This window comes from Coturnix japonica, unplaced genomic scaffold (genome assembly GCF_054131305.1).
Source record: "Coturnix japonica strain WE unplaced genomic scaffold, WE-NBRP24 Scf075, whole genome shotgun sequence".
Taxonomy (NCBI): domain Eukaryota; kingdom Metazoa; phylum Chordata; class Aves; order Galliformes; family Phasianidae; genus Coturnix; species Coturnix japonica.
The window spans coordinates 376,773-388,894 of NW_028188978.1; the positions used below are offsets into that span (position 1 = coordinate 376,773).

At 47.3% G+C, this 12,122-nt stretch overlaps 1 protein-coding gene across 3 annotated transcripts in view; it reads left to right on the top strand.

The window, feature by feature from the left end:
- Window positions 1-22: 22 nt before the first annotated feature.
- Window positions 23-12,122, top strand: part of DIP2B (DIP2 acetate--CoA ligase B (putative)) — a 59,441-nt gene continuing 47,341 nt past the window's right edge. For all 3 annotated transcript variants that reach the window (XM_015886830.3, XM_085534116.1, XM_085534118.1), the window contains exon 1: window positions 23-279. In XM_015886830.3, coding sequence (XP_015742316.1) covers window positions 192-279 — 88 coding nt within the window. In that variant the 5' untranslated portion in view covers window positions 23-191. The remainder of the gene's footprint in view (window positions 280-12,122) is intronic.

Consider the following 12,122-nt stretch of genomic DNA (forward strand, 5'->3'; position numbering starts at 1 on the left):
CGCTGTTCGCCCGCCGTGACGCGGCGCTGGGGCGGCGCTGTATCCAGCATGGCGGAGGTGGCGGCCGCTCCCGCTGCTCCCGCGACCCGCAGCCCCCGGCGCTGAGCCGGAGCCGCTCCGAGCTCGGCGGGCCGGGCCTGTCTTTATTCCCCTTCCCTTTCTTCCCCTATCCCTTACCTTCTCCTCCCGCCATGGCCGAGCCGGCGGCCGCGGGTATCTCCTCGCTGCCTCGCGAGGTCCGCGAGCAGTTGGCCGAGCTGGAGCTGGAGCTGTCGGAAGGTGAGTCCTCCTGCCCTGCCCTGCCCTGCCCTGCCCTGCCCTTGGGGGCTGGGGGGGTCTCCGTGTGGGAGGGTTAACGAGTGCGGCTGTGTGAGAGGAGGCCTGAGCGCTGAGGGGGTCATTTGCTTGTGTAGTGGGGGGGGGATAGAGGAAGAAGTAGCTCAGTGTGTGAGGAGGAAGGGTGGGGGTACAGCTGTGTGTGAGGAAAAAAAGAGCTGAGGGTCGTCTGTGTGTGTGTGTGTGAGGGAGGGGGGAGGTCCTCTGTGTGCGGAGAGGGGCGAGTAAAATGAGGAGGGGGGGGGGGAGCCCTATGGGGAAATGGGGTGGGGGGTCCGTGTATGGGGGGGGGGCTGCCTGAGCTCTGCGGGTCAATCTCGTTCTGTGGCCTCAATTCTGGGCTATGGATGTGGGGTGGGAGGGACTGACAGCGGTGCGGGGGCTCGGAGGGCCCTCGGGTAAATAACATTGTGCAGCCGGATGTGTTTTCAGCCTCTTTTGAGTTCTTTTCCGTAGCTGTTATCAGGGCGACGCTTAGACTTTTTGCTGAGAACAAAACCCCACCGAGTTTTGTTTCCCGTTCTGCACGGCTGTGTCTTTGTTTCCCGGTGCTTTCAATGCTGCAGGGCTCTGGCTGTGTATTGCCGGGTGCCCATGGGCGCTGAGCTCGGTGCCATAACATCGCCTTGTCAGGAGAGACCGTATGGGAGCAATAATCCCCCCCATCGTTCACAAATTGACGAGCAATCGAGCTGCAGGGCCGGCTTTGCCCTGTCGCTTTGTGTGCACAGAACATAAAGGACACTGTGAACAGCTGTAAATATATGAATCCCTTCGTGTTGGTATGCAGTGCTCAGTGTATCTCCGGATGGAAAGGCAGTGCTTTGTAACACTGTAGTTGGATTTAATGCTGCCTGTTGGCTCGTTGTGTGTGTGTCATTTTTATCCAACTTTTTTGCAGATAATTCCTTCTGCAAACATTTACCAATAGTGATAACCCTACCTGGCGTTTGGCTGTGGGTTACTCCATGCTAACAAAGAATTGGAGAACATCCTCTTCACTCACTGGGAATACAACAGGAAGTAATTGTTGGGCTTGGGAAGAATTTGCTGCATGTTTTTCAGCATTTGCTTCTGTTTTCTATGATACTGAATGACTTGTTTTAGCTTGAGCACTGCAAGCTGTGCTTGTTAAAGTCCCTTAGGTAGGAGGGCTAGCTGTGACATCACGCTAATCTTTCCAAAGCTTCTAACAGCTTAAACTTCCATGCTTTGGAACCAAGTTTCCTGCCTTATGTAATTCAGTGAACACTAAATCCATTACCACCTCGTGGATTTAATTACCCCGGTGTTTTAATGCACGTATCCTTGGTTTCTTTGTGCCAATCTCTTTTCCTATCAGAAAGCCCTGAGTGCAGCTTGATGGCGTGTGGCCACAGAGGGGACCTGAGAGGTGGGGGGGGTCAGTGGGGTGATGCCATTAAAAATACACCCCAGTCTGAGACTTCAGCATAAGGACTTGAAGGTGAATGTGCGTGTTGTTAATTGGGTCTAACTGAGGAGCTGTTTATAGTAAACAATATAGAATGGAAGCGTTTTATTAAATATGGCGGCGGTGCTTGCTGTGTAACTGATCAGCTCTCACTCAGATAAGAGCACTTGATCTATTCTCCTAACTGCAGCTTTTATTTTCTCAGATCGTCTCCTGTGTGAACATTTCCATTGAGGTTTCTACGCCTCTCTTAGGAGCTGTACCTGCAGGGGACCCACATCCAGCCCCACTAACACAGGAGTTGGGATCTTTGTGATCCCATATGGGGAGCACTGAGCAGGCAGTGTGAAGGAGGGCTGCCCTGCAGGTGGGCTGGGAGCACAAACATTATGGACTTCATGTGGTGCTGCGTCCCCGCTCACCTTCATGGCTTGCAGAATCTATAACAGTATGAGGGAGAGTATTAGAATCTTATCTGATGTTATGCTTGTGGAAGGTGCTGTATTGGCACATAAGATGCAGAGCGGAACAGAAGGATTGCTTTAAAGCATGCTTAAAGTAGAAGCCATAGTTTGCAGTGCTCTGCTCTGAGTCTTCAGGAACAATCTGCAGACAGAACAGCACGAATTGCAACTGTGCCTTGTGGTCAGCGTAGAAGTAAGGGCATTGCCATTGCTGAGGAGCTTGAACTGTTCCAGCAGCGCTGTGGGACGTGTTGCAGGAAGCAGTAATTCTTTTTCCATTAACCAAAATTGCTTTCATTTCTTTCTTTCAGCCTTTCGTTGCACGTCCTTATTTGGCCTCGGTGATTGATCTGTGTTTAACTCCTTTCTTTCTAAATGAGTTCAGGGAAGAATTCAGTTGTCTCCTATCATGTGTGTTATATCCAAACCTCGAACAGCACATTTCACAGAGGGATTCTTTACAGAAGGGATCAGTGTCATTGCCTCTAATGAGAATGATTAACTGTATGTAAGCAGTGAATTAAGTCATAGAGCTCCATGAAACCTGGAACCTACTGATTACTCATGCTTTCCTTCTTTTCTTACTCAAGTTTTTTTTTTTCTTTCTCCTTTCTTGTGCTTTTTTTTTCATCTGTCAGTAACACCCACATTATGCATCAGTAATGATGGGAAGGGCTGGCTGTGTGCTTGCTTCTGCTGCTGCTTGATGAGGAGGAGCACCAGGGATACATACTTTAAAGAGGACTTACCCAAACTATTGATAAGGCTCATAGAAATGAACTGTTTCACATCTCTCAGGGTGCAGGAGCTCAGTTTTACACCTTTGGGGCTGAGTCACAGCCATATGTGATAGTGGATGTTGTTGCTCCCTGGCAGCTTTGCTCTCCAAGCTCAGTGAACACATGGGATCCTCCACGTCCAACCTGAGATGTTGACCCTGGAGCACAGCAGCACTCAGCATGGAGGTGTCCGGGTGCTCTGGTGCTTTGGGGTCAGTTCTCAAGCAACTCTTCTCCCATTAACCTCTCTGATATTGTTGGATTGGTAGGTTTAAATAAGCACGTTCTGAACATTTGTTTTGCACAGTGCGTGGTCCCAGTTTGTGCTATCTGTGCAGTGAAGTTTGTCCCCTTGGTACAGTGTGGGTGGTGGCACTGGAGCTGCTGCACTGGAAGTAGGACAGCTCAGTGCTCTCCTGGAGGGCTGATTTGACTGCTGGGTTTTGTTTGACTGCAGTTTCTGTTTCTAAGCAGTAAAAGGATGTGAGCGGAATGAACTTCAGCTCATGACATCTGTGAAAGTATGAGGTAAGGGGAGGGGGGAAAACCCCGCCTAGTAATAACAAGGAATTCCTGTGATTGCAGTTCAGGCTCTGAGCATGATTTGCCCTTTCTGGGTTATGTGACAGCGTTATCATATCACTGCTCTTGCTTCATGTGCAGAAGGAGGTGGTTTCTGTTGACTTTTCTGGTTAAACATCCATTTGGCTGTCTGGTTTGTGATTCGATGTGGGTGTTTCTGTGAATGGCTCCTCACACCTGTGTTTGTTCCTTCTCTGCTGATTGTCTTTTACTGGAGGAGCCAGGCAGGAGGAAGACCTGTGTGTAATGACTTCTAGGAGCAGAAGGGATGGTGGCTGCTGTGGAAAACGTGGTATCAGCAGAACAGCTGAAACCCGGGACTGAAGGCCAGCCAAATAGGATAGAACCTTACTGGAAGAAAACATGTTGACTCAAGCAATTGGGTTAACTCTTTGTTTTGTTTGGCTTGAGAAATTCCTGAGGAATCCGGGTGTTTTTCTCTTCCCTCAAAAGCTGTGCTTTTCAGTTTTCATTCTTTGACTGCCAGGCACCCATCAAAGTAGGCGAAGGTCTTTTTTATTGCTGGAGTAGATCTAAATAGAGTAGGGAAGAAGCAAAGAAAGAGGAAGGTCTTGCTTACGTGGAGTTTGCTGAGTGGGCAGAGAAGTTTCACTTCAGTTTTCTCCCTATTGTTCAGAGGGGAGCTGTGACTGTAACCGAAAAGGCTGGAGGAAGCTTATGAGCGTAAGCAAGTCAGATCTGATCGTCTTGTAGCTAGCAGGACTCACAGGTGGTTTTTGTGCTCTTACGCAGCATTGCACCCACAAGTCCTGCATTAGGCAAAACTGGTAATGGGGAAGCTTTTATGTTGCTTCTTTAATTTACCTGCAGGACTGACAGCAGATGGGTACCAAATCTGCTGAGAAATCTGTGTCTGGCTTTGACGCAGCCTCGCCGTATGCAGCCAACAAAGGTACAGTTCCGAGGCAGTGCTTTGAAATGCAGAAAAATCCTTTTGGAGCACGTCATGGAGAGCTGTACATACAGATTCAAGGTGCTCATCCCTGCCTCATTTGGCTCTACCAAGATCCCGATAAGAGCCTTTGTTTCTAATGGTATTTTATTAAGCTTTACGGCAGGGAAAGAAGTGGTGTGAGCGTGGTAGCCAGAAAGAAATACAGCTCAAGTCAGCAAAGCTGTCCGCAGTCCATCATACAGAAGGTCCACAAGAACATCACATTTATACCCTGCACATGGTCAAAGCAGAGTGCTGGGTGATGGGTGGTTTGGAGAAACACTATGATTGTGACCAGGAGTGGGTTACGCTGTGCAAGAAAAGCATTTGGAGCATCCAGGTTAGTATAACAAAGAACAACCTGGAGAGTTTAAGAATGTGCATCTGGTTGCACTGTTGCTCCTATTCTTAGGAAATGAGGTGCAGGTTCGAGGCTATTTTTAAAAGCTTCAGCTCTGACCCTTTGCCTTGGGGAGAGGAGGAAATTAGAGGCTTTGAAGGCACTCCTCCACCTCCTCCCTTGCTTCTGTGTAGCCTTGCTGGAGTTAGAACCAGTTTTCCTCAGCTGGGTGGAGGGGACATCTGGTAGCAATGATTGCTGTGTTGCCTTTAATGCTGCTCACTCTTACTACTGGTGCTATTTGCAGTTTCAGTTGGATGCTTAGACTGGGAGCGTTGATCGGGGCTGTTAGCCTGATAAATCTGCAGTAAAGCTCTCTCTGGTGTTTCTTGTGGCGTCCTAGATCTTCAGCTTTCTATTTTAGATTCTGTAGCATGAAACATGAAGGGGTAGACGTGATGGATGGCAGCAGAACTGTGTGCAGCCGGGTCGCAGGTCTGGCAGGCATGCGTCTGCCTGGAAAGCACTTGGAGCTCCATGGAGAAATGGGTGTGCAAAGGACCCCGTGTGTTTGTAGTTCACTGGTTCTGTGTCAGAAAGGGTGATGGGTTCCTTCCGGATTCCCTCTCTCTAATTAGTTTTTGTCATGAAGCTTTCTTTTCATTGGATTTATCATGTTTATTCAGTGGCGAGTTTCAGAAGCCAAAGAGTGAAGTAATGGTGAGACATCCCAGAGGTACAAGCAAAAGCGGAATACTTTCCTGTTTTGATTTGCCTCAAATATGACGCCCAGATAACTTCTTCACATGGTTTTCTTGAAGCTGCTTTGCCTCCAAGTTACAAAAGGCACTTCCTGAGCTCAGTGCTCTGCTCAGCTCCTTGTGGGACCTTGTTAAGGATTGGAACTGAAGCAATCTTCTGTTAACGTTGGTTCAATCCAGCATTTTTTTTAGGCCTTGTGAAGTCAGGGGAGAGTCATCAGGCCAGGGTGCCTCATTCTATTAATTAGAATGGAAGATTGTTAAATTTGCACCGTGTGTGAGGGAAGTGGTGATTTATGGCTAACGGCTGCTGTGCAGGCGGCCGCCTTCCATCTGCTACACAAATTTTCCCATTACATTTTGATGACAAGTCTTGGGCAAAGCCTCACACCTGTATTCCTCACTCTGAGTAACGCTCTCCACTGCTGCTTTTTCCTCTGGCCTTGAGTAAAACACTCATTTCTATCATCCTGCACTTTTTTTCCTTCAAACTTCAAAGCTGAGTGTGTCTGCAGCACACCTTGCTATACACACACAGGTTATGTTTGTACCAAAGACAGTTGATGTAAGAGCACCTTGTGCTTTTGGCTCTAGTGAACGAACACCTTGTTTTGTTCATTGTAACTTCTGAGAGAAAAGAAAAGGCTTTTTTAAAAGTTTTAGAACTTTTCTGCCAACATCACCTTTTCTAATTCTTCTGGGCTTGAGAAGTGCTGATAGAAACTGTGTGAATTCCATGGGGGTGGGAGCCCACGGAGCCTGCAGGGCCTGTGCTGGGCTGTGTGTTACTGCTGCAATGATCAGCAGCTGAGCTGAGAATTGTTCCCCAGCAATCAGACAACCTGCGTCCAGCAGCTCCATGTCCCTGGGGAGCAACAGCAACCAAGAGACTTGTATCCCAGCCTGATAAAATTAGGTCTTCTGGAATCTCTCTCAGGGCAGCCGGATGGCTGACTGCCTTCAAAAACATATGTTCGAATGCAGGAGTAATGCATTCCATTTTGGATGGCTGTAGCCGTGGGAGCTGGGTGACTTAGTGGATAAAACGCTCCTATTTTGCCTCTGGGATCAGGACTGATGTCAGACATCAGGTCTAAAGTGCAGCGCTGGAAAAGGATTGTTTGGGATGCTTTTCCTCTCCCTTGTCACTGTACCTTAGTCATAAAGGATCTGGAGAACAAAACCTTCCTGTTGTTGGAAATAAAGCACGTATTGCAAAGAGGACTTAGCTGCAACCTAGAAATACACACAGTCGTTCTGCATTAGGAAAATGTACTTTGGAATAGCAACGCTTTTGTTCCTCTAATGTAAGTTTATAATGCATTTCTCGATCCGAGCAGCATAGGGGAAAGAAGTGTTGGCTGTGTCTTATCCAGGCAGCCCTGCCATTGCAGCCACACAGCTCTAATGCAGGCCCTGCTGTTCTGCTGGGAACTGATGGATCGCATCATACTTCACTGTCTGTTCCTGAATTTCATCAAAGGAAGCCAAGGATGAGTATTTTTCCACTGTGAGTTGTCCCTGTGCTCAGTAGCTGTAGTGGCAGGAGGATGGATGGTGCTGTGCAGATGGCAGCAAGCTGTGACTGCGGCCTCCTGGGAAAGGTAGGGTCGGGTGAGGCTGTGTTAAGGGAAGTTTTGTGTTGCTGCTGTCTCACTTCAGTGCATCAGCTTTTCATTTAGAGTGCTGACTGATCTTGGAAATGAAGAACCTTTTCAAATGTGAAGCACCTTTTCTGGAAGTTCTGTAACCTCCTGGCTGAGAACAGCGATGAATGCACGTATGTCAGTGTGGGGTTCCTGATAAGGGTGCTTTCCTTGCCCCATCATCACGTCTTCATCATCACCTTTCCCTATAATTACCAGCTGGGAGCTGTATGTGCTTCTGGAAGCAGTGATCATGCAGATATGCTGCCCAGCCAAAAAATAACCCTGGGGGAGGGGAAGAGGTTTTCTGGTCACTTTCTAGAAAGAGCAATGAGCAAAGTTGAGTGGTTGTAGGGGTCACTCTTTGCCTTTCTGTGCCGAGCTGAGCTCCTGCCACACCGTGCACCGTCACCAGGAAGGAGCAGTGAGCAGCAGTTCCTCCCAGGTGCTGGCAGTGACACGGCACATTCCAGGCTCTGCTTATTCACCCTGTGCTGGAGAGAGCAGTGTCAGGTGATTGAATGGAGATAAGAGTGCCTCGATCCTCCGTGTGGAGGAATAAACAGAGCTTCCATCTTCTGTTTGTGCCTTTGGATGGAGAAGGGGAGGTTTGCTCCTTCCTGTGTGTGCTGTGTGTGCCCTCACCCCACAGCCACATCTCCGTACACAGCTTCTAGCAGCAGGATCGGATCCCACCTCATCGTGTTCCCTCCTCCATCAGCAACAGCCCAAAGTCCCAGCTGTGTGCTTTGTGGAGCTGTGAGCTGCAGGGGACAATTGATGAAGCTTTTAAGAACGTACGTTTCCTTTTTAAGTCGAACCATTTACTTCATTCTGTGTGCAGCGAAACGTTGGTCTTAAACCAAACTTAGGGATTATTTTTGTGAGGTTATTAAAACTCTTCTGGCAATATCAAAGAAAACACTGAACAACACAGAGTGGAGCTGATGTTGTGTCATTAAAAGGTAGATCTCAGAGTGCTCATGTCAATGGTTTGGGGTTTTTTTCAGACAGGGATCTGTGTTTATTCTTAGGGCAGAAACTTCAAGTGATCCCTTGTGAATTAAAAGGAAAGAAAAAAAAAAAAAAGCAAACAATCCTTATTGTAATTAGAGTGAAAACCTCCACGCTTACACAATGTCGGATTGGAAGCTGATCCAGTGAAAAGGGGGAAGTGTTTTCAGTTTGCAGGCAGGAAGCAGGGATGCACAGAGCAGAGCTCGTGGGCACTCAGCCCCAGCTCCATGCATGATGGCTGGGCAGGGAAGAGCTGGAAACTTGCAGCCTGCTGACTGCTGTATGTCTGCATTGCATCTATGGAATTACCCCTCTCTGCTTTAAGTTCTTCAGTTCCTCTTGAAAGTCTCCTGAATTTAAAAAAAAATATATTTTTTTATCCTGTTTTGTAGGAAAAAAGTCAATCATTGAGTCCTAAAGCAGGAGAATCGTGGATGAAGACAAAGCAAATGAGTCAGATATAAATAATCCTATTATGTCTTGGCTGCTGCCACACCTAGAAACCTTGAACAAACACTGCTGTTCTGCCTGGCCATTCCTGTGTTTGATATACTTTACTTGTTAAGTCCTGTTTTAAAATTGCACCATGTAAAAATGGCGTAAGGCTGCTCACCATGAGCGTGAAATACTTAAGAAAGCTGCTTTGGTCACTTTGAGCACAGACACAGATGTCTGAGCACAGCAGATCTGTTGTCATTGTTCCCTCAGATCAGGAAGATCCAGAATCTCAGAGGTGCTGTTGCTGTGGAGGGCACTCAGAGCACTTTTATTGCTGCAGGCCTTTGAAAAAGAAGAAGAAAATAATGCCTGCCTAGAGCAGCCAACAGGAAGATGTAATTCCCCTTTGGTTTTTATGTATCCAAAGGTTATTCCTCATGTAGAGCCTCAGTAAAGCACTTCTGGTATATCTCATCGTAGCATGGGAGGTGTAAAGAGAGGTGTAAAGCAGAGTCATATTTGATGTATTGCGATTACACACTGTCATGTGTTTTCCAAGGTGATTACTTACTTAATAGCTCGTCTCCTTTGTGCTTCCATGCTGGATAAGTTGATTTTAAAGAAACCTGAATGAAACCATTTTGGAAAAGTAAGACAGCCAAACCCTTTCTCCTCAGCCCACATTCTGATCCTGCTGGTGCAGCTCCTTCCAGAGCCCAAAGTCCTGTCTGCCAAGGGTGGCTGTCACCACTTCCAGGGCTTCTAGGGGAGGCCAGGGTTGGGTTGTTGGTTCTTGTCCAGACAAGTAGTGCTCACTTTACATTGCTTTACATCCTGTACTGACTGCTGTCCTTTGGGTTTGTACGGGGCTGTGAAATGCCATCCTGCAGCCCAAAGGAGTTGTACGGATTTGTCACGTGTGTGCTTACCTGCAGTAATCTTTCTCAGTTTATCAGTGCTACACAGTGATGGTTCATGATATTCAGCCCGTGTATTTCCCTGGAGTGAAAAGGTAATTTCTTATGTTAAACTTGATGGAGAAAGCCATATAGAACTGCTTCAAATAATCCCTTTGAAATAATGGAAGCAGTCCAGTGCCATGCGAGATGCCATAGCTTGGCCTGTTCTCATAGGAAAATCATTGTATTTCTGTTCTTAACACCCCAGAACAGCTTCCTGTGAAGCTGGATGCAGGCATTGCGCAGCACTGCAGGCTGTGCTCCTCTTCCAGCTGGGACAGAACTATTTGGGCAGAAGGATAAAAGCAAAAGCTTGGCGTGGGGAACTGGGGAAGGAGTAAATAGTCTGCTGTTAGAAGTGAGTTTGGCTGCAGGTTATGGGAGGTCTGGCAGCAGGACAGCTCGGGGTGCGCTTGCTTTGTGCTGCTCTTAGCATGGAGTGACAGCCTTGGTTGTGTGGGTCCAGCCAGGGGAGCTGACAGCCTTAAAAAATGAGTAATATTCCTTTTGAATATTTGACATAGGAGAGAACAGCCTGCAGAGCAGTCCAAGAAGAGAAGAATGAAAGGAACTAGTGAAGCAGAGAGATTTGGGCAACGTAAGGCTGCTTTTTCTATAGTTCTGCTTTCGAGAATAGCTATTTTAGAATAGTTTCCATTTTCCGTGGGTGAAGTGTGACAGAAAGTCTCCGAAAGTTATTGTTGCATGGGAGCAAGCCTGCAGTTGTTGGGTTGTTTCCATGTTTTGAAGGGATTGTTTGAAGCTGTTTCATGGAATCCCAGCTGAAAGGTCGATTTCTGCTCCTTCAGCACATTCTGCCCCAAGCAATTGCAGACAGCATCTCTCTTCTTAACTCACTAAACCAGTTGATGCTTGAGCTTTGAACATACCGTCTGCTGTTAGATACGTAAACGAAAGGGACTCTGCTGGTTGTTCCAGGGAGTTAGCACATGGAGGGGAAAAGCTGATGTGGGTTTCCTGTGATATCCTTTACTTCTGATTGTGCAAATTCAGGGCCATCCTGTGTTATCTGCGGATGGAGCCATGTATGAAAAGGAAGAAGGCAACTAGGCCAGGGCAGCTTGCCCATTGCTTAAAGCCTTTGTTAGAGACCAAAGGAAACCTGCTCCCATTTAGGCACTAGTACAGCCTCAGGGGCCTTCTTGGCCTCATATGTAAAGAAGATGAAGGCAGCCACATGGAAATGATTGCACACTTTTGCATGTCAGTCTACATTAGCTTTCTAGACCCTGGTTGTTGTTTGAATGCAGAATCTTGTGCTTAATTCTCAGAGTTTTGATCCAGTGGGTCTGTCAGTGCAGCACTTAACTGTGAGAAATGGATCTTCTAAGTGAGAGCACTGGCAGAACTGGTCTGCTATGGGACTGCCCTGATCCTGTCTGTGACTGTGTCCTGGTCACAGGGAAGGAGATGTCTGTAGTGGTCAGGGGCTGCTTTGTGCCTTTGATGGCTGCTTTCTCCTGGTGATAAATTCCTACTTCTCGATTTGCTATGTCCTTAAATAAAAAGAAAGGGAGGGGGGAAAGGGGAGATAAAAACTCCGCTCTCAAAATAAACTTCAATTTTAAGCTGGTGAAACTAAGCAAATTAGAAATGGACACACTTTGAAATCTGCACTGCTCTGCTGTTTCCCTTCCCTCTATATGGAAAGAAGGTTTTAGTGTCATGTGTAGCTGTTCCAGCAGTCACATCACATCACCGCAGGAGCTGAGGTTGGCTCCTGCAGGCTGCGTTTCTGGGCTGACTCTTCTCCCTTTTCAAGCTTTCAGCATGAAGTATTCAGTGGTATCTGCGCACAGAACAGTCAGGACAGGCGTCATGCTGCAGGGAGCCGCAGTGAAGGTATCACGTTGTGAGCACAGCTTCTGTCTGTGGTCTCTACCTGAATGTGACCTCCAGGCTTTCAGGAGTTGTGCTTCGTCGTCCTGTGCAGAATTAGGGCAGCAGGGAACTTCTGTCTGAGGAGTGTCTGAGGTACCACTGTCTGTAAGGGCTTTTTTTGGGTACTGCAGATTGGCTGAGACAGCAGCATCGTGTTCAGTGGGATCATCTAAGGCGAGGAACTGATTGTGTTTTATCTACTGTACCAGTTTGTGCTTCTAGAATGCCAAATACTTAAGAAAAGAATATCCTCTTGCACAAGGCATAATGAAGGGAAGTGATTGCTTTATTTCCCAAATACCATTCTTTTTCTGTTACAGATTTTACTTATATAAACTGGATGGAGCCAGCAGGCAGGTCTTACTGGACAAATTGGAGGGCAGCAATCCAAACTGGTGCCTGTTGTCTCCATTCGTCCTTTTTCAGAGGTTTTCCTTCATTGTAAGCTCACTCCTTGGACCTCAGTTTCTCTTTCTAGGCAGACTGTCTTGCCTTAAATCCCTTCTGTCAG